A 22,971-nucleotide genomic window follows, 5' to 3' on the forward strand; every position below is an offset into this window, starting at 1 on the left:
TTACCGCTAAGAGGAAAATGGCCCTGAGAGTTACACCTGCCGGATCCCCCTGGATTTAACTCACGCTCTCATCGTTTGTCACCGCATCTGGTCGTCCCGTCAGACCGCGGCGAGCTCGATGGTTTCGCTCTGGTGTGCGCCGAGCACCTGGCTGCGTGTCCGTGTGGGAGGCCTGCACTTGGCCACCGGGGTCCAGCCATCTGTGGCGAAAGTGCGCTCCAAACCACTGCGTAATCTCATTAAAAAGCGACCCTGGGGGAAGTTCCGCGTGGCGCGGGGCAGCTATGAATAGGCACCTGGACCTAATCCAAGTCCTAATCACAATCTGTTTAAGACTGGATGGGGTACGTGGGTGACAAAGCGAGGGTGTCAAAACAAGTGGCGCTCGATGAAATGGATGCCCCCCTCCTCGCCGCCCCGCCACCCACCCCGGCTTCCGGATGGCCCGGTATCGGTCCCGAGGGGGTGAAAAAACTCCCATGGGATTTTTTTGGGTCGACGGGGAGCGCGGCGAGCAGCGCCGGAAGGGTGACCGGGGTCAGGGATCACCCTGCGTGCGGCGGAGATAAACACGCTCCCTGCGATGGCGCATCGTTTCGATTTTGTCGCGCACTATTAATCAGATAGGAAAAAGGGGCACCAATAGAATCGCTCGCGTAGTTTATCATCCCGTCTTTTAATTAACATCCGTTCAGAAAGAGATGCGGCGTAATTAGCCGAGGCTTTCAGTCCTCTGTCTTGTCGCATTATCTTAGGTCATAAATGATGGTTTCTCTTTCCTTCTAAATGGCATCATTCAGACAGGCCTCGTAGAGCGCGCCTGCTAACGTAGGCGAGCGTCTTTCAGGCGCCGACAGCGATCGCGATCCTCGTGCGGCTTTGCCCTTCGGTTCCCTGTGAACCACGCAATGCAGCAGTAATGATTTTAATACCGATTATGTTTTGGAGAAACTAACCAACCGATGTCAACAAACGTTTGTCCCGAGCGGGGTCGCGGCGAGACGGAGCCTAACCCGGCAACACAGGGCGCAAGGCCAAGGGGGGAGGGGACACTCCCAGGACGAGACGCCAGTCCGTCGCAAGGCACCCCAAGCAGGGCTTGAACCCCAGATCCACTACACAGCGGGCACCAGGCAAACCTGCCGCAACACCCACCCCCCTTGTGGAGAAACTAATTCTCGAGAACCCAAACCTCTGGAAACGATCTGCCGAGCCAAGCGATCGCCGAGCGAGTCGACGTGCCCATATCCCGCGTCACTGGCAGGTAAGACGGGAACGAGAGGTACCTCGGGAAGCGCGGCGGGGTGCCGACAGCAGAAGCCGCCATGGAAAGCACATAGGCTTCATTATCTACATAGGCACATAGGCTTCGTTATCTCGTAAAAGACAGACGGAGTGAGAAATGGAGGTTCTGCAGGAGCTCGGGAAGAGAGATCAAAGCAGCGAATCAAAAGGCCTCGCCATCGGTGCTATAGGATTACTGCGGTACGATGGGATGGGATGGTGCCGAAATTTCACGCGCACACGCTAACAACCTTGTACTCTTCACGGGGTCTCAAAATAGGACACGTGTAGATGGAGACTGTGTGCGTACACTCAGGAACAGCGACTCAAAAAGCTCAGAGACTGCACCTTCCTCAACCTCAGCAAACGAATTTTCGACTACGTTTCAAATGCGTTGGGGTTTAAAGTTTATCGCGGCGGTTCAGGCCCAAGGAACTTTGAAGACGCCGCCCCCTCTCCTCTCCAAAGAAATGCCCCACAATCCCACCCCAGGATATTCCCCAACCAGCAGAGTCCTCCCCATGAAGCAGAAGGTCTGAGCTGAGACCACTAGCTCGAATGCTGTCGCCTCCAAAGTAAAAGCACCACTGACCAGGTTCGTTTCTCTTGTGCTTTTTGTCCACTAATGCGCCCTGTAGTTTCGCCGTTTGACATCACATGGACTATTCACGTATCGCAAGTTATTTTTAACGCCAACTCTTTACAATAACATAACACAAGGCAGGGTGGGATACACTAACTTCTTGACTTATGAGCACAATAGGGACCAGAAGTTTGTTCATGATTAACTTGATTTATGACTCCAAGGTCACTTTTACTATTGAATCACAACTAATAAACACTGTATGTAGATGTCTCTTGTTTTTTTTATAGTGAGGTTATTTATAGTGAGGTTCTGCAAAACCCTTGGGAAATTATGTTGCTATAATAACTTAAAACTGAAAACGCTAAGATTTTTCTTTCATTTTCATATTTTTCCTCAACAGCGAGATAAATCCAAGCTAACCGAAAGTAACTGAAAACAAAAGCACATTATCTCCACACACTCTTAATTAATCCGGGTCGTTGAGCAGTTCCTCCTGTTTACATGTCCAGCGTGAGTCATTTTCATCAGCAACCCATACGAATACTTGGCTTGTCATGTAAACACCGTGGAAGTGAGTTGAATTAAAACAGTTCTACACTCCTGTACTATTTGGATGGTCTTCCCAGCCATCTACCAGCTGGATGCATAAACACTGGTCCAATTTGCTACACATAGAAAATGTAAAAAATGTAAAAAAAAAAAAAATATATATATATATAGAAATGTGATATCGGAACTTTTAAAATTGAATAAATAAACTGTGAGATGTTCATATCGTAGATAGCTTCCAACTTGACTGTTCAAAAGATAATAAATACACCACTTAAATGATGTTTTCTGCTGCTCCAAACACACTTCATAAATCTTAATATGTTAATCAGCATTCCTTGGGAAAAGAAAAATAAATCCAGAGGGGAAATAATAGTTAACCGTTAGCTTGCTCACTGAGCAGAGTGAACGATGAAGCTCACGGAGCAATAAGGGACAAAGAGCTGAAGGCACCGATGTGTTCAGATCTGTGGGAACCGCCAGCAGATTGTGGTGATTTCACCATTTGGGCCGTCCGTATATAATGACTGATGTCAGTAATTACACAGAGGTGTTGTCCATTTAACAGCAATTAAAGGGGGTCCAATGGCCAGGGAGCCGTCAAAACTCCCTTAATGACTCCATTAAGATGCAGTCTGGAACCGGGGGCTTCATGCCAAAGCTCACACAGATGCCTCTAATAAAGGCCAAGGGGAGCGCACATTCCAGTAAAGTATACTGTTGGTGTGTTGACTTTCTGAAACACACGCGTATTTACAATTATCAAAATTATGAAAATTACAATAATGCATGGCTTTCATCACCTGAGGACAGAACCATTGTTATTATTGTTAAATTTGGAATAACTTACGAATATAGTCTGCAGTGCACTGGCATCCTGTCCAGGCTCCGTCCTCACTAGCCCTGTGCTTCCAGAATAGGCTCTGGACCACTATGACCCTGACTTGGACGAGCAGTTAACAATAGCAAGCGATGAATATGTTTAGTTACATATTGACGAATATGTTGTTTATTAGGGGGGTGCGGTGGCGCAGTGGGTTGGACCGCAGTCCTACTCTCCGGTGGGTCTGGGGTTCGAGTCCCGCTTGGGGTGCCTTGTGACGGACTGGCGTCCCGTCCTGGGTGCGTCCCCTTCCCCCTCCGGCCTTACGCCCTGTGTTGCCGGGTAGGCTCCGGTTCCCCGTGACCCCGTAAGGGACGAGCGGTTCTGAAAATGTGTGTGTGTGTGTGTGTGTTGTTTATTAATAAATAAACTCAAAGTGTATTTTTTTGGAAAAGACAAATCGTTTATAATGATTGAAATGCAACGGGTAGCATTAATGGGCGAAAATGTTTCATTGGTTCCCTTGTCAGATCCATCAGACCATGAGCAAGGCGTCCATTATTCAGGAGCTCGAACCCGGATGACGGCACACCACTCCACCCACAGCGCAGTCACATTGCAGGGGATGCCGATAGGGATGTTAAGCTCTTGCCGTGGTGACTTTTGGGCTCCTGGGCCTCGTCCCCCTCCCTGCTTTCCCTCCCTCGCGGATTACGCACTCATTAATGAATTTGACCACAGGAGTGCTGTCTGACCTAATAACCCCTGCAGCTCCGGTGGCCCCGATTGATTGGATGGGCACGAGCCCGCCCCACCCACACACCACCAGAGTCTGTTTTCGGCGGGGGGGCCCCGCTGTGCGTGCTGTCGATCCGCAGCTGCCCGGGTTCATGCCCGTCACAACCTGCCAGCTTCTGTCGCCTGCATGTCAGAGCAGGGACAGAGCCGACGGTGACACATTTCCAGACCGTGCGGAACGCCCCAGTCGCAGTGCTTCCCGTCAGGCCCCCTTCCCAGGCGATCCAACCCACTAATGCATCACAGCAGAACAAGAGCCTAAGAGGGCGAAGAGGTTGCCAAATTGAACAACGGCGGCTCTGAGCCGGACTCGGTGCAACACGCCTCACTACTGGCTCCCTGCAGTTGTCTCCATTCATGCTTTCACGTCATCGTCTGTTTTGACGCAGAGCCGCACCGCATAGAGAAACCGGTGCCAGGAACGACGACAAGGACTGATCCTCTCAGTCACTCATTACCACTTAATAGATCACATATAACATTATTGCACACTGTAAGTTCCTTTATTTAGACAACACTGATTTATGATACGTTTGTAAAGGCAGGATAAAAAACCCACCTGCCGCACAACAGGCCCGAAATCAAGATATAAATCTCTTTTCTGCAAAAAGAAATGTTCCTACGTGCACATGATGTGCAATATGCTTGGAGATGGAACATTAAGCGCCGCCAGGTTCCATGAATTTAAAGGCAAAGTGCTGTATCTTATCCACCATTATCTCCCAAAGTGATGCATTGCCTCACAAAACGAATTACCGCCCATGCCCTAACATATTTATTCTGCTCTCACGAGAGCTGAAAGAAAATGAGGCAAGCTGGCGCTGCTCTTGCCGGGTAAGTCGAAGTAGCGGGTGGAGCAAATCTGAGCGCAGCGGAGTATTTTCATTTATTTATTTACTACTGTTGGCACACAGGAAAAGTGAAAAATTCAATATTTTAACTATGAGAGAATATAAAGATTAGTTCTCCATACTGGCGGTCTGATGAGCTGTCGTAAAACGTGGACAGCAAGGGCAATGAAAACAAGCTGGAGGAACAAGAATTAGTGGATCGCAGAAAATTACCTAGAAAAACTACAAGGTTTTCACATCCTTTGCTAAATCTAAGTCTTTTGGTTTCCAGCTGTGTGAGTAGGCTGGCCACTTCCACAATTTGTATTAGTTTAATTTCATGCCACCTGAGTTTCGGGCTCATTGCTTTTAATATTTTAACTGGGTTAACCTTTGCAGTACCCTTGTTTGAAAGAAGGAAAGCGCCTGCTAAATAAATAAATGTAAATGTAAAGGGGGATGAATGTGAAATGTCCCATGGCATGTGACAAAACTGAAAAGGCTACAGCCTGAGATAGGTTGAAAATATAATCAGACATCAGATGAATGTAAATTAATACAAATAATAATAATAACAACAACAATAATAATAATGATGATGATGATGATGATGATGATGATGGTGATGATGACGACACTTAAAACTCCATGTTGGATATTTCCTCCCCCTCATTTCACTTCTTCACTTAACCCAGCACTTTTTGACGTTCTATTAATATTAGTGTACACTAAAGTGCATTAACAAGTATTGCAGCGCAAAACAATGAGGAATATTGAGGAGAAAGACACAATGCTGTGCATACCTGAAGGTACAGGTGAACACCAGTGTCTCCACAGAAACTACGGAGCAGGTAGAAACACGCAATCCCTCATCCCACCCCCCCTCCCCCCCATCCCCTGCAAGGGGCAACGCAACAACGCCCACCGCCGACACAGAGCGGCCGATAGGGGGCGCCGCACCTGTACGTCTCAGGAAAATGCATAGAGATTGATACCGGGACACTTTTCAGCACCGGACAGCGCTCTGACCCCCCCACCCCCCCATTCACGATCAGCTGAATATAAAATGGGTTTTACCCTGATAACGACCCTAACTAAGAATTAAATTCCAATTTGCTTATTTTCTGCATGTTTTCATCTGATCTATGGTTTTATACGGTCGAATAAGGACCTCTCGCAACGACAAGCATAAAAACAGTGTACCATCACAATTATGGCGCAACAGTAATAATTTTAAATCAAAGCTGCTGCATGTCTTCTTGTTGTCTTTGAAGAGTCGGACAACAAGACGACCACCCCGTCACTCCTTCCCCAGTGATCGTGTCCCTTCTGTAGGGTCCATGTCCACTTTTCAGTGCCCATGTTCATTGTACGGGGTTTGCGAATCATGCCTTCAGCCGTTCTCCCGTTGTTTACTGCATTAGTACTGTACAACGTGAGGATCTTACGCACAAGGAAGTTGGCACGTACCTGGTTTGTAGATATTTGTGCGTTTTGGGGGATCACCAGCTGGACCACGATGTGCAGAGCCGAGGTGACAAATCCAGCTATGATAGCCCACGTGAGAGGCAATGGAAGCATACTGTAAGTGGCGAACAGGGTGAAGAGTACATATCCGATCCCGTCCCCCAGCAGCCCGTAGCCCAGGCCGGCCGCCAGGATCTGCGTGGCCATGGCCACCCAGGTCACCACACCGCTGTACTGCAGGTAACTGTGGGAAGTCGTGTCTTTGCGCACCACCACTAAGGCACAGATGACCACCTCGATGCCCGTGAAGAAGCCGAGGAGCATGCCTTTGATAGGGTCCATGGGTGCGGAGGCTAGAGTCAGGTGTAGGACCAGCAGGGTCAGCTTGGTCACCACGTCCAGGATGTTCATGACCACCACGGACTTGCGCCGCTGCCCGAGGAAGTAGCGCTGGTACAGGCGCTCCAGGTCCCTGGACTTGAAGGAGTTCCTCAAGGTGGGGAAGATGACCCCCCGGTACGTGTAGCCCCAGTTGAGGAAGAAGTCCGAGTTGCTGGGGGCGCAGTCGATCTGCAGGAAGCCCAGGTCGCTGCTGGCGCGTTCTGGGAACACCTTGGTGCCCCCGTTGTTGTGCCTGTCGCCCACGGAGGTCCTGCCCGAGGAGTGCTTGCGCAGGCTCTGCACGCACGGCTCCTCCGCGGTGATGATGCTCTTCTGCTCGGAGATGAAGCGCTGCTCCGTGATGTGGCGCACGGCGTTCTGCCACAGCAGCCGCTTGGGTCTCGAGCTGCTGTTGCTGCTGCTGGTGCCGCTCGTGGAAGTGGTCGTGGTGGTGGGGGTTCTGTTAATGGTGTAGAGCTCCTCGCTGGCGCTGGAGCACCGCACCTCGGACAGCTCCATGTTCCCCGGCGCTTCAGACGCAGTGATGTGGGGGGGTCCTCAGGAGGTCTTCACTTTCCATGCCGGATTCCGCGGGCTCCGTCAAGCCCACGCCACACAGTGTGGATCGCACTCCGGCACGCGCGCGCCGCGGAAATAGCGTCGAACAATGTGGCAGGCGTCATAAACACTTTCAGAAAAACGCTTTCCTTCCATTATTGGGGACAATTAGAATAATTTACAGTCAATCGCAGCCCCGGAGCGACAAAAATCCCCTGGACAGCTATGTGTACCGAAAACATGTGCGCACCTTAGGAATGCACAGGCATGCGTTTCTCCCCCCTTCAGATATCAGTATGAATATGCGTGTGAAAGCCACGGGAAGCCGCGTGGCCGCGACGGAGCGGCATTCGGGGTTTGTTTTAAGCGCCAAAGCGGGTTTAAAACGCAGCGCAACGGCGCACGCAGCAGGGCTGCATGTGGGATGAGGACGGAGAGGATCCGCGTCCATCCAGATGAGAGTGCTTCATATCCCCACGGCAAGCTGTCTTCACACTGCTGTGATGACCTGGAGCCGTGTCCATCCAGCTCAGGCTGTGGGAAAGCTCCCGTGGGAATTTCAGCGCGAGATCACGGCAAAAACAAAATCATGCATAGATAAAAAAACAAAATCCGCTCGCAGAAAACGGCTGTCCTCTATTGGAGCAGCATGGTTCGGGGTTGTGGTGCGATCTCTCAGGAGAACCAGACAGCTGCATCGAGCCCCGCACGGGTTTTGTTTTTGGTGGGTTTTGGACTTCGGGAGAAGGTTGGGGGGCGGGACGGGGGGTCTTGAACTTGCCGTGGAGAGGAGCGACTCCGCAGCCCTTGACATGACACGGCGGTCCGGCACTGGGGGGTCAGGTGGACCTGCTGGACACCTGGCTCAGGCTGAGGAGCAGCGCTCACCGCATCTTCACGTGGGAAGCGAGCGGACGGACGCGTCCAGGACGCAGTGCCACTGCCAGTGGAGCGGCGCGGAGACCACGCAGGCAGGGAATGCAGCGAATGAACCGCTCGGAAAAAAAAAGAAAAGAAAAAAAAAAACACAATCCTGAAAAATAACAATAGTTTAAAAAGTGTAAAAAGAGCAGAAATGTTCAAAAAGGTGCGGGCGGGACATCTTTCCTCTTCATTGCGCCGCCGGCTGCGCTCTCGAGTCAGTGTCTTTCAGTGTGTGCGCGTGCGTCTGTGTGTGTATGCGTGCGTGTGTGTTTGTGCGTGTGTGTGTGTGTGAGTGTGTGTTCGTCCTCCCTCCTCCGACGGGAGTCAGTGTTGAGGCTGCGCGTGGAGTGGATGTGCGGAGCGCGGGTCTGCTGCGCGAGGAGGCCGGGCGGCGCGTGTCAGCTGGCTCCCTCTGACGTCATCCGCACTGCTCCTTTTAAACGGAGCCGAGCTTTTGTTTTTTATCACTGCCGCAGCTGACAAGGGGAGAGAGGGAATGGAGGAAAGAGGGGAAACGAGCAGAGAGAAAGGAGAGGGAGGAGAAAGACTAAGAGAGAAAGAGAATGAGAACAGAGGGGGGAGGAAGAGGAGGAGGATAAAGGGCAGAGAGAAGAGCTGAGCAGAGAAGGAATAGGGAGAGGAGGAATAGAGGAGGACAGACAGAGAGGAACAGAGGGAAGCGGAGGGGATGAGGGGATAGAGAGAAGAAGAAGACAGAGGAAAGGATTAAGGAGAATTAGTAAAGAGAGAGGAAAGAAAGGAGAGACTGTGGGAAGAGGCAAGAGAGAGGAGATGCAGAGGTGAGGATTGAGGCAAGGAGACGGGAGGGACAGGCGAGAGAAGAAAGCAGAAAGAGAGGAATCAGACAGAAGTGGAGCAGAGAGGAAGATTATGTGAGGAGAGGGCGAGGATAAAGAGAGAAAGCGGAGAGAGGAAAGGGTAGAGGGAGGGGAAGGGAGATCAGAGAACGTATGGAGAGGAGAGGAGGATGAGAGTAAGAAGAGAGTAGGGAAAGGAGAAGAGGAAGAGTTCAGAGATGAAGACGAGAAAGACAAAGTGGAGAGAAGATGGGAGCGGAGAAAGGCAGGGAGGGAAAGTGCAGGGAGAAAGTATTTCAACAAGGGCAAGAAAGTCTCTGAAAGGGAAAGTAAAGGTTTCCATGTGAACACAGTGTAAATCACCATAATCACCTAAACAGAACAAGACCTCGCGCCGGGGTCGTCCTCCCAAGACCGCACTCTTTGTGCTGTCAGGAGCAGCGAGAATGTGCAGTTAACAGTTGGAGTTCAGTGTATGCTGCTTTTTAAATCGAGTCACACTTTTTTTATTTTTTTTTTTTTTTTTGCATTTCTGTGGCAAGCAGAGGACCAGGAAAGGCGCATGTGAAATGAAGATGTGTGACTCATCACCCTGCCCCCGCAGCTTCCTTCCGGGTAGAAATATTCTCACCCGTGAGCTGATTCGATAGACAGAATGCAGACCCGTACAGTTCCTCTTCTGCCCTGGACGTGCCTTTCTCAAGCGTAGCCTGTCTTGATTTTCCTGAAAGGTGGAAAGATGTGCCACAGCTAGATGTCATCATTGTTTAATGATTTATGAACTGTTCTAGAGCTTCAGGAAATGTTACCTGTGCCATTTTTATACAGGGGCTGTCTTTGGTCATGCTAGCAGTTGATGGTTGTCTCTTGGATTATTATATAGTAAATAGTGTTATTATTCCATCCTTCCATCCTCAATAACTGCTTGTTCCCTGGAGGGTGGTGGTGGTCCGGAGCCCATCCCAGAAAACTACGGCATAAACAGGGTACACTCTAGATGTGGTGCCAGTCCATCAGAGTGATTATTCCACAGAGTCGAAATATGCTGTAGCTCAACAAGGTCATCTAATTCTAGGGCCAATTTCAACTGTTAATGTGACATCGAAATGTGCTTCATAAAAAAGATGTCAGAAACCTCTAATTTTCAGCTCATTTGAAGTTAAACTGAACTCAATTCAATTTACATTTTCTTATCTTCCATTATTGGGGGGGTGTGGTGGCGCAGTGGGTTGGACCGAGTACTGCTCTCCAGTGGGGCTGGGGCTTGAGTCCCGCTTGGGGTGCCTTGCGATGGACTGGCGTCCCGTCCTGGTTGTGTCCCTTCCCCCTCCAACCTTTTTCCCTGTGTTGCCGGGTTAGGCTCCGGCTCCCCGCGACCCCGTATGGGACAAGCGGTTCAAACAATGTGTGTGTGTTATCTTCCATTATCTGAAGTCTTTGCAGATGTTGAAGAGTTACATCGGTAGAGTTGACTGGGGAAAGGCTGGATCTGGGTAGATGAATGAGAGATACCATCATTTGAGGTCTGCTTTTCTGCAGCAGTTCATAAAAATAAATAAATGAGAGAATCATTATGGACCCCCCTGCAGAACGGTACTTTGGAAAAGGCAGTGGGACTTATACACAAGTACACAAACCCACCATGTGCTTCTTAGGAGCTGGAAGTCCAGCTTTGATATGTCTCTTCATCGGCAAGGGAGGGAAAGAGGGAAGTCTTGTTCACGTCAAGGGTGAGGAGCCGTGGACACGTTACACGCTGTGATGCTCCCAGGACTGCTGTGTGAAAAGCAGCCCAGTAAATATTTCCCCCTGGTTTATCATTAAATCAAAACAAGTGCAAGACATTAAGCTGATTCTTTTCTCCAAAGCAACTTACAATCATTTATCCATCTGGCCAATTTTTACTGGAGCACTTTAGGGTAAGCACCTTGCTCAAGGGTATAACAGCTAGAGGTGGGGAATCAAACCCTTGACCTTTGGCTCTAACTACTGCTCTACAAGCTGTCCTGTAAGGAAAGTGACTTATAATGTTAAACCACTCACAATTATTTACCTATTTATACAGCTGGGTAACAATTCAGGGTAAACACCTTGTTTAAGGGTGCTACCACCAGATATGAGATTTAAACCTGTGTTCTTTAGAGCCGAAGGCAGCAGCCTTAACTGCTGTGCTACTGCTTCAAAGACCGTGAATTACGGTGCTTTACGTGCACAAAGGAAGGGATCACCTGAAGCAGTCTGATCAAGTACCGTACATGCAGTCTTCATGATGCTCTTATCAAAGTTAAAATTAGCATCAGCTTCCTGTTATTAATTTGGCTTAAGAAAATTAAACCTAATTTTTCTCTTCCTTACTTATGAAAGTTAATTTACAGTGACTGCTCCTAAAGCATTTTGAAATTCCTTATTTTTCTAAAAACAAAAAAGGAATACGAGACAGACGAACTGAGGTTTAGCATCAGCGAGCCAAAATTTCCTTGCTTTTTCCCACATGGAATAAAATGCAGGCGAAAACCTCAGACTTTGTGTTGTTTACTGTTACGCTGGAGGTGACAGCGGTGCTTGTTTGAGATTATTGATTTATTTAATTTTTCCCAGTAGAAAGCCATTTTGGGCAAAAATTCCTGCGGGAGAAAAATAGTGTCGGCGCTGCAGCCGCCGGGCCGTGACAGCCCTTCAGCCTCAGAGAGCACGACAGCGGCCCGCCGTCACCACCCGGCCGCACGACAACACGCAATTATTTCAATATCAAATTACAGAAGGCCAGCGCGGACAGCCTGTCACAAGCGACTCGGAGAGGGTCCCGGAGGTCACGCCTGGGGGATGTGGTGCATCCTGGGAAATTTTCTTAGCTGGCACTTCCCTTACTTTCTCAGGGCTGTCTTGGTTCTGACAGCAAGAGCGAAGTGACAAATGACTGAGCTCCTGTTATATGATAATGTTTCTTTTTTTTGCCCAATTTCACTTCGAGAACATTTTTCCAAAATTCCCCTATAAGGCACCTAGAGTATTAATAATGAAATATGTTTAACATTCATTAATAAATGTTAAATATGATATTTCATGTATTATCGTGTACGTATCGCAATATATAGAGTGAGTAATTGTGTGTTATCTTCTTATATTAATAATGTTATGTGCATTACTATGGCTATCTAACTAAATATATATACAGAGAGACGGAATATACAAATACCTGTTCCTTTTTTTTAAATAAAAAAATACGTACTATCTAAAATGTTGTTTACTTGTTTGATTTAATTGACACACACACACACATCATCTGAAACCGCTTGTCCCATACGGGGTCGCGGGGAGCCAGAGCCTAATCCAGCAACACAGGGCGTAAGGTTGGAGGGTGAGGAGACACAACCAGGATGGGACGCCAGTCCGTCACAAGGCACTCCAAGCGGGACTCAAACCCACCGGAGAACAGGACCCGGTCAAACCCACCGTGCTACCACGCCCCCCTTAATTGACACTTTAATAATATTAATAATAATCATCATCATCATCATACTAACAGTGAGGGGCTCAGCGGGCTTAGCTGGGTCCTGCTCTCTGGTGGGTCTGGGGTTCGAGTCCCGCTTGGGGTGCCTTGCGACGGACTGGCGTCCCGTCCTGGGTGCGTCCCCTCTCCCTCCAGCCTTGCGCCCTGTGTTGCCGGGTTACACTTCGGTTCGCAGCGACCCCGCTTGGGACAAGTGGTTTCAGCCAGTGTGTGTGTGTGTGTGATGATAATAATAAGCAAGATTTTATCCAGCTAAATATTTTTCCCAGAAAAAATAAATAGTTTTATAAGAAACATCTACGAAAACAGCTGGCCTCTGGTATACAGATCCACGTCTTTACCCCTGGCGCTACCTGTGTTGTGCTGTGTGCAGGTCCTCAAGTTGCTTCACATCCACATCAGGCAGTCAGATGGGCACAAAAATAGTGATGTTGTTGTCCTCCATTTGTGAAAAGAACGGTGGTCTTGCTCCAGGAGGCCTATGAATAATGCAGTTTGAGATTCTGGATGTTTTCAGCTTAGAATGTTATAGAGATGTGAGGAGAGCTCAAGAAGACTCCTTCTTTATTTGCATGATATGAGCAAACATTTCCTGCCTAATTTATATGACATAAACATATAAATAAAGATGTTTCATAACTACGGTAGAATGGCCTTCTTCTGGAGCCTGAGCTGCACCTCTCACTCTGCCAGATCGCAATTAAAAAGCACTATATTTGGAAAGTTGTCTAAGGACTTGCTCGTACCCCTCTGCAGAATTGTGGCAATTAGCAGTTTCTTCATTTTACACATTTTAATGCGAGGAAGAAAAGATGAAAAAAAAACACAAAGTTTGTCTTTGAAAACACATAAACGCCTGGTGGTGTTGTGTTTCAGATCTGAAATTAGTCAAGCGCCTTCTTTAAATGGCCACATCGCAATCTGTTGGAAGCCAAACGCACGTGAGCAAATCAGTGCGATGCCCCGGTGTTACATTTACATTTATTAATTTAGCGGACGCTTTACTCCAAAGAGTACATCACATCAGCAGAAGGTTACCAAACCGACATGGAAATGTGATGCAACTTGTGCGTATAAAGCAACAGAACTGTGTTTATGCTGTTTCCATGCAAGGTGTGTACTGTCTGTCAGCTAACCTGTGACATGAGCCCAACTTCTCACCTGGGACATCAGAAGTTCCAAAACCATCCGGATAAAAGCCCTGATAATAAGGTTGAGACTTACAAGGCAGCGGGTGGTGTGGTGGTTGGGGTTGTCACCCTGTAATGTGAATGTTGTTGGGTTGAATCTCACTGCGGCAGTAATTCCCTGAAATAATTCAGTAAGGAAGCCCTGCTGTATAAATACATAAATAATTGCACATTACTCAATGCATTAATTTTTTTTAAAATTTCTTAGTTATGTCAATTTGTGTTGATTATGATTAGTTAAAGTTTCCTGAATGCAAAAATACCACTAGTTCTTTCCGAGCGTCAGTTTTAGTTTGGTACTTTACAACTAGTGGAAGATTCCAGAAGGCAGCAGAATATTCTAGGAAGTGCCAGAACATTCTAGAAAGGATCATTTCCCAAAAGGTACTGAAATATTCAGTGTTTGGAACCCCGTGCCAAAATTCGCCAGAATTTGATCATTTCAAGAAAGTGGAATGTTCTTCTAAAAAGTGACAACTAGAGCCAAAAGTATCTTTAATGTAACAAAATTGAACAGGAAATGCAACAAAAAATCGATACAATAAAATTTTTGTTACATTGTGTTATCTGACACCGTAAGTCACTTTGGACAAAGTGTGAGATCAATAAAGGTTTCGTGCGGTCTGTGCAGAAGTGTTTTTCTCTAGAATTATACGCATCCATCTATCCACCCAATTTCAACAACCCCTTGTCCTGAACAGGGTCACCGTGAGCCGGAGCCTATCCCTATCCTATCACTGGGCACAAGGCTAAAGGGTGGGCACCCTGGACAGGACACCAGTCCATCACAAGGTTCTAGGGTGACATGTATGTATTATATTGATGGCCAGAACCACGGCACAGATCATGACCCCTCGGTGTTTACATGTTCTGTTGGACGTATGAATTATTGTTTTCCCGTTGTGATGTCAGGGTTGTTATGCACCTTCGTCTGCACAGTTTCTCTACCAGTGGTTTCTGAATAGACGGATCGACCGTATTAGGCCAAGCATAGGCCGCGCTGCTTTTTCACCGTAAAAGCCAAATGAATTTATAACGGGTAAACACACACCAACTGCCTCTTCCGTTGTCGGGAAAACACACTTTTCCCCAAGATTAAGATACATCATCACATTGAACACGTTTTTTTTTTTTTCCCCAGTTCTGTTGAAATGTTGTGGATGACCTACAAAACGAGCATGAAGACAGCTGGTCGGTCCAGCAATCAGCTCTGCAACTCTTGTTACTCGTTTTTTGAGTTCCTTATCCACTGGCGAGCGGCATGACGACGTCACGTGTGGTGAGCCGGTGAGAGCGACCGGCCAGCAGAATTTTTACAGCTGCCAGCGTCTGATTGCAAGTTAATTGCGGACAAAAGGGGGGAATCAGAGACAAAAAATGAAGAGGAGTGAGATATCGGCCTTTTTTCATACTATGACACATCAAGTACAACATTATTATATGTAATCATGCCTTTGAGTAAAAACTATCTTTAGGAATTGCATGGCAAGAAAAAGGTTAATTTAGAAGGGAAAAAGCAAAGGATGAGTTCAGTAGTGCCAGTAAAATACAGAGATAGCTAAATGTAAACCTCAGCAATGGAAATTTAATGTTTTAAATCTATTATTATTATTATTATTATTATTTGGCTGACTGCTTTGCCCAGCATAACAGCAATTTACTCGTTTGACAGCTGGATAATTTTTACTCTATAACTTTTGTATTAGAGCCTTGATCAGCTGTAGTGCACCTGGAGTTGGGATTTGAACCTTGGACCTTCTGAGCAAGGTGATTCTTTAACCACCTCTTCTTCACATAACAATTAGGGGTCACATCCTAGGTGACACTGAACCAGCTGTTTGTTCCAAAGCCTACTTTTAATATAACCAGTGACCTGAACATTACACATTCTGCAGCTGCACTCCCACTCAGACCCTCACGGACGTGTAACCTGGGCCGAGTGGCGGAATTGGCCAAAAGCCTCTTTACCAAGTGCTGAGAATAACGCCTAGAGAAGGCGCCGCAGCTCCGACGCCCCCGGCACGACGTCCTGCTGGGGACATGAAAACTTTTGTGGCATGTCGCTCGTTCGCTTACTTTGATTTCAGCGTCGGATTGAAATCAGCATCTGGAGGGGTGTGAAATAGATGCTGTCGTCGCAAGACGTGGAAGAGTTACACCCGAAAGGGCAATGGAACGCAGAATGGTCGGCGTGACACGCCTAGACCACGCAACCAACAAAACGCTGAGGGAAAGCAGCAGAGTAAAGGATCTTGTGGAAGAATACAGTCAGAAAAAGGTGAGATGGACAGGATATATAGCGCAGATAGCGGACAACCTATGGACCGCACTCCTAGCTGAATGGTATCCAAGAGAATGAAAAGGACCACCTGGATGACCTCTAAGGAGATGAGAAGATGATCTCGTCGGATGGGAAGGCCGCCTGTGGAGGAGAAAAGCAAGGAGAAGAGACGAATGGAGAGCGTGCTGTGATCGGCGCTGTCGGAACAACAGCTGATGGACCGATCGATCCAGGGATCCGGGGGATGTTTAGCTATCTACATGTATTTGCCACACGAGAAGATCCTTTGCTAGAAGGCGTGCAGAGAGTTGACATAAACTGAAGGACGGAGCTGCTTATTTGTAATACGCTGTTCTGTAATGCGCTGTTGGATGTGGGTTCAGATCCAGCTCAGCGTATGTGAAGTTAGAATGTTCTCCCCATGTTTATGTGGGTTTCCTCCCAGTGCTCTGGTTTCCTCCCACAGTCCAAAGACATGTTTCAGGTGAACCGGTGAGAATAAACTGCTCAAAGTGTGTGTGATTGCCCTGTGATGGTCTGGTGTCCTGTCCAAGGTGTATCCTACCTCACACCCTATGCTCCTCGGATAGGTTCCAGTCCACCTAAACCCTGCACTGGACGAGTGATTATTGATAATGGATTGACTGACGGATGTAGAAGTGCTGTGATTCAAGTTAGCGAGACATACGGGCCCTTTTACGTTCAAGACCCACAGAGATATAGTAGGCAGCATCCTTTGTGACATATCAGAGTGAGGATTTCTCCACAGTGTCGACACTGTCTCCGGGTGCCTTCCACCTTGAGACAGGTACCTGCTGCACCGCAGTCACAGAAAACTGCACAAGCGAGTAAGGACATGAGCCTCATTTGTCCATCCCATTCACATTTCAGACGTCTTTTTGATTCCCAGCAGCTCCGAAAAGCACAAGCAGAGTTTTTTTTCGGGAGCAGCGCTTATAATACTAAAATTGAGCTGCCGAAAACAAATTCCGGCAGCGTTGCATCAAGTGGATGTTAAACGATCGTCTTCAGGAATAATGGCCCCGGCTTCTACAAATAGCCCACCGTCTTGGCAGCACATCAGAGCAGCAGCCAAAGGGGATGAGTCATGCGCTTCTCCTTCTGACTCTTCCGAGCTGTGTACATGCCTGCAGTACCACGACGGAGTGCGCTAACCGCTCCCCGCTACCTACACCCCTGCAGTACTGCAATGTACAGTAATAGCCACCTGTTTTCCTGCATTATTTATTATTATTAATTCAAATAAGAAGTGATTTCTCCAAAGCGATTTACAATGTTAGATTGGTGTAATAAGCTACTTACACTGACTTACTCATTTGTATAGCTGGGCAATACTTAGAATATCAATTCAGCGTAAGTAGCTTAATGAAGGGTCGTGCAGCAGGGCTGGGGATTCGAACCCAGGACATTCTGACTGCGAGGTGACGCCTCGAAAACCACTACGCCAATGCAAAATGTGTCGCCCGGCCACTAAAGAAAGAGAACTGCGGTTTCTTCCACCACACGTGTGTGTTTGAGAAACAGCTGAGCTGTCGATCTCCACCCCCTGTCTTTAGGCGGAGATGAGAGGACAACGTCCCACACTGGGAGACGCGAAGAAGCGCATGGGCGTCCATGGCAATAGTGGGAATCCCGCAATGAAGAGCGCGAGCGAGCCGGGAGACATTTCTCGGCATTGTCTCGCATTCCGTAGTACCCATCCTCCACTCCCGTTCATCGTCTACATCAGTAGTTCCGAAACTGGGACACCGGAACCCTCGGGGGGACCTCAGGAGTCTCCGTTGACTCACACGGCGCACGGTCTGTAAGAGCGGGTTGTTACTTAACTTTGGTAAGTCCTTTTTCCGATCTAATCCTTTCTTTACAGCATTTTCTTCAGAGCTTGAGGTGCTCGAATGTTCTGGAATTGATCTTTGCAGACAATGTCAGCTTCTTTGAAGTTCCAGTAATGAGGCACAAATAAGCTTTATTACAGTTCTGAACAGTCACCCCCCCCCCCCCCCCCCCCCCCCCCCAATATACCCATTTAGATCCAAAGCAACTTATAAGTCAAGCTACTTACACTTTACCTCTTTGCATTGGGGGGGTAGTTTTACTGGAGCAATTCAGGGTAAGTACTTCACTCACAGATGCTATAGCTAGAGGTGGGATTGGAACCTACACTCTCTGGGTCCAAAGAGAGCAGCTCGAACCACTATGCAACCAATTACCCCAACAGATGCTTTTCTTCTCTTGTCCAAAGGTTTCCTGAAAAAAGTGCTTGGTATTCCAGAAATTTCCACAGCAAGAAACGAAAGGAATGGTGAAGCAAGGAGCACCATACTGATGAGTGATAAGTAGGAAATAATATAATTTTGATAAAAGTAATTACACTAAAGTCCCACAGGTGAGACATATGTGTGTTAAAAACCCTTGTGAGACAGTGTTGTGTTATCGTGGTTCTGGGGTTCAAGTCCCGCTTGGGGTGCCTTGCGGTGGACTGCTGTCCTGTCCTGGGTGTGTCCCCTCCCCCTCCAGCCTTATGCCCTGTGTTGCCGGGTTACGCTCTGGCTCCCTGCAACCCCATATGGGATGAGCGGTTCAGAAATGTCTATATACATACACAAACACAGTCTGGAGCCTAACCTGGCAGCACAGGGCATACGGCTGGAGGGGACACAGCCAGGATGGGACACCAGTCCATTGCAAGGCACCCCAAGCTGGACTCAAACCCCAAAGCTGAGAGAGCGGGTCCTGGCCGCTGCACCACCGCAGCCCCTATCAAGGTGCAGTTTCACCTAATTAAGGAGATGCAATAGGGTGCTGAGGTGAAACCCCATCGGTCTGAGTGGTACATGTTGTTGATTGCTGAGCAGGATGGATCAGGCCACAAGGTAAGTGTTGACATGTATCCATGAAAGCACCATACACACCCCAGGGGAATAATACAGAGCATGTGTAAATGAGTGAAAAAGGCCGCAATCCCAAGGCACGGGAACGAGGGGACCTGGAGGTGCGCTGCCCTTTGCGAGGACTTCCCACAGACAGGACACTGTGGGGTCACGGTGCGGGGGGGGGGGGCTGGCTGGCTCGCACACGGAGAAATGCGTGTTGGCACGCTGTCAGGTCAGCTCTGCGCACGGCGCACGGAAACGTTGAGGATGTGTGTTCTCAGCACGAGACCAGCCCCACGTGCCCTTTTTTATTTCCAGTCAGGATTTGCTGCTTCCCACTGCCGGAGACGCCGGTGTGACCTGCACCGCGGTACCATAATACAGCTTTACGCTTCACATTAGTCGTACAGCACTATTTCAGAAATTATGAAAATATGTCAACAGTTTTATGCTTCTAAGCGCTTATTGCAACGTTCATATTGTTCACTAGCAAATGGCTTATAATTGGTCAAAATTGTATAAATGGTTTTTAACTTCTTTTTGTATTTCTTCTTTTTCTTTCTTCTATTTCCTCTTCTTCTACTTGCCAACAATGGATATAGTAATAATATTAATAATAATTCTCACGGCATGAGAAAGTGAATTATTAATCCTTATTAACAAGGACTTCGTTATTGCTGTGTTCAGAACGGCCAGATTTCAGTTACCAGTTGCCACATGCAGGACAGAGAGAAGCCCAGAACTGAAAGACTCAGTTCTTTCTCTTTATTGTTTCTAGTTCCTTTGAATTGTTTCTATAAATCTGTTTATTGTATGGGGGGTGCGGTGGTGCTGCGGGTTTTTAACCTGTGCCTGCTATCTGGTGGGTCTGGGATTCGAGTCCCGCTTGGGGTGCCTTGCAATGGACTGGCGTCCCATCCTGGGTGTGTCCCCTCCCCCTCCGGCCTTACGCCCTGTGTTGGCGGGTTAGGCTCCGTCCCCCCGCGACCCCTGCATGGGACAAGTGGTTTCAGACTGTGTGTGTGTGTGTGTGTGTGTGTGTGTGTGTGTGTGTGTGTGTGTGTGTGTGTGTGTTTATTGTATGGTTAATTTACAGACCAGAATCAGTCCGTTCATCTTCAGCAAACTCTTGATAAAAACACAATAAAATCTACATTTTTGTCACCAATTTTCTGCATTTTATAATACATGTTAACACCCTAAGGCAAAATATTATAATTTGACATTTTGTTGTTTTTTCCCCTTGGAGTTCCTTTCCATGTGTCTGTTTAATTAAGAGCTTGAAATAATTAATGAAAATAAGTGGCAACATCTATCTATCTATCTATCTATCTATCTATATACTTTGCTATTCTTACCACCTACTAGTTGCCATACAAGAGCTTTTATGATGATGATGATGATGATGATTATTATTACTTAAGAGAACATCACTTTTTTCAGAAGCTGCAGCTCCTTCTTGCCCTACAGGCCCTGTGTGATTCGTTCCTTAGTAACAAAGACCACTTTGAAGGACGTCACACCGCAGTTTGCTTTTCCAACATGTGCAGCTCCTGTGCTGTTTATTCCCTGATGACAGAATGAAGTCTTTCCTTCCATTTTTCTATTGAATCGCTTTTCTTCCGCGTGACTTGGGCACCACGGCCTCGTGATCGTCGACACCTAGTCGACCGTCTAAGGAGCTCACGGGCGAACGTGCGGACGGAGACGGTCTCGGTCGCGGTTCCGCCGGGCCGGTGGATGGGGGCGCTCCGCCTAATTGATATCCTCCTTGTGTTTGTGTTTCGGAGAGGCGCCCGGGATAATGAGGAGCTATTTTGGTACCTCTCTCAAAATGGATTTCACGCCGGCTGTTGATACGCAGCTACGGGTGGCAGATGAAATCAATTCCAAGCAAAGCGGGCCGGTTCTCATATCAGTGCCGTGACGCTCGGTCCTGCTTCTTCATCTCATTATTATATATGCATTATTTATTGTTTACTCTTTTGGCAATTGCTCTTATCCAGACATGCAAGGCGAAGCATGGTACGTGCAAATCAAAACATGGTAAACAAGGGTATTAATTTTTTTTTGGGCAAACTGTTAATTTAATTAATTAATATCAAGCCGCCCTGCCAGTAATATCACCAATTACGCTGACGCAGCCGCTGAGAGAGGTCCGCGTCTGCTTTCTCCTGTTGTAGTGGTGATGATGATGAAAAGAGGACCATAGCTGCAATCTCACCGTTTGCGCACTGTGCCCTGTGTGTCCGACCTTATTTCTTGGCCTCTTAAAAAGTGTCTCTCTGTAAAATGTATTTTCTCTGCTTTTTGTGCATTTTTTACACTGTTGAAAAAACGATCCAGCTGTATAAACAGCACTAAGTAAATAATTGAAGGTGGGGGGGCACAGTGGTGCAGTGGCTTGGACCAGGTCCTGCTCTGTTGTGGATCTCGGGTTCAAGTCCTGCTTGGGCTGCCTTGCGATGGACTGGTGTCCCATCCTGAGTGTGTCCCCTCCCCCTCCAGCCTTATGCCCTGTGTTGCTGGGTGGGCTCTGGTTCCCTGCGACCCCCATAAGGGACAAGCGGTTCAGAGAATGTGTGCGTGTTTGTGTAATTGAAGGTGCTTAAGTATTAAAGCCAAGAATTGTAAATTGCCTTGGAGAAAAACATCAGAAAAAGAAGTAATAATATTTTTAAATAATTTTTAATACTTTCATTATTATTATTATTACTACTACTACTACTACTACTCCTTAGATTAGTATTATTCCTTCCAGCTCTTTTGGTTTCCTCTCACAGTCCATATTCCACAGTCTAAATTGCCCTGTGTGCACGTGTGTGTGTGTGTGTGTGTGTGTTTGCGAATGTGTGTGAGCCAACGAGTGTTTGTGATTGCCTCATGATAGACTGATGTCCCATCAAGGGTTTACCCTGCTCCACATGTTGTGTTTCCAGGACAGGCTCTAGACCACCGTGACCCAGCACTGGGACAAAGAGCTGATTAAGATGACAATCAATCAATCAATCAATCAATCTTAGAAAACGGATGTGTGGTGAATCTGTGAATATGTTTTCCAGTGTCGTGTATGATGTTTCACTGTTATATTCCTTTTCTGGTTCTATTTATTGTCTGCCTTGTATTTATAACTTTTACAGTCTGCGGGAAACAGGCAGGGAAGGATTTCATTGTGCGATTTACATCCGTGCTACATACACATGAATAATGATGAAGTTGACTCTGGAATGTAGTTTCTTTGTGGTAAACTAAAGCAGAGTCATCGCAGTAGCGGATGGACAGATGACAGCCGTGCCGGCCGAGTCGCTCGTTGTCCCTCCGAGAACGATAGCTCTTACGGCCCATCCTTAACGTTTCCTACCGACGGCGGCACGTCCGCGCTCATATGCGCGCTCGCGCATCGTCACACTGTACCGTCAGCGAGCGTCTTCTGTCCGTCTGCATCCGACTACGCATTTTGTCCAACATACCGTCCCTTCGGGCGCGTGAACGTTTACAAGGCCCGACGTATGAGAACGCGCACTTTGCGAGTAGACGGCGCATGAGGCAGACCTCGGGAAGACCTCCGAAAGATTAATCGGTAGCTAAAACGACTCATTTGTTCCTCCTCGCGACAGCGGCCGATCGCTCGACTCGCGTTTCGGCCAGAAAACCGTGTACTTGGCTGAGCTCATTTAAGCCGAACAAGGAGGCGAAAACTATCAATCTGTTCCCTCTGACTGCCCCCCCTCCCCCGACCTTGGCACCCTTCCTTCCCTGCCGCCCCACCCTCCGCGAGCGAAGCCGCGAGTGGGGTTTAGTCCCATTTAAAGGAGACAAATAACCTTTGGAGTCAAAGCGTCTGGCGGCTCCCGGCAGACAGCCCCTAGGGGCCAGCGATTAATAAAGTTTGCTGATCCTTCCTTTGCTTCACCATCTCATTTCGCCGTAGCTGTCCGTGCCCTCTCTATTTGTGTGTGTGTGTGTGTGTGTGTGTTTATGCTAAGATCTGCCTTCTCGAACAGCGAAGACAAACGCCTCTTCGACGCGATCGTGAAATCTAATCCATCATGTGAAATGGATCTAAAATATTTTGTT

At 47.7% G+C, this 22,971-nt stretch overlaps 1 protein-coding gene across 2 annotated transcripts in view; it reads right to left on the reverse strand.

The window, feature by feature from the left end:
* The window catches only part of adcy8 (adenylate cyclase 8 (brain)), a 56,029-nt gene extending 47,477 nt beyond the window's left edge, over positions 1-8,552 (reverse strand). For both annotated transcript variants that reach the window (XM_018757909.2, XM_018757908.2), the window contains exon 1: positions 6,341-8,552. In XM_018757909.2, coding sequence (XP_018613425.1) covers positions 6,341-7,237 — 897 coding nt within the window. In that variant the 5' untranslated portion in view covers positions 7,238-8,552. The remainder of the gene's footprint in view (positions 1-6,340) is intronic.
* Positions 8,553-22,971: the final 14,419 nt, after the last annotated feature.

Source organism: Scleropages formosus, chromosome 7 (assembly GCF_900964775.1).
Source record: "Scleropages formosus chromosome 7, fSclFor1.1, whole genome shotgun sequence".
NCBI classification, from domain to species: domain Eukaryota; kingdom Metazoa; phylum Chordata; class Actinopteri; order Osteoglossiformes; family Osteoglossidae; genus Scleropages; species Scleropages formosus.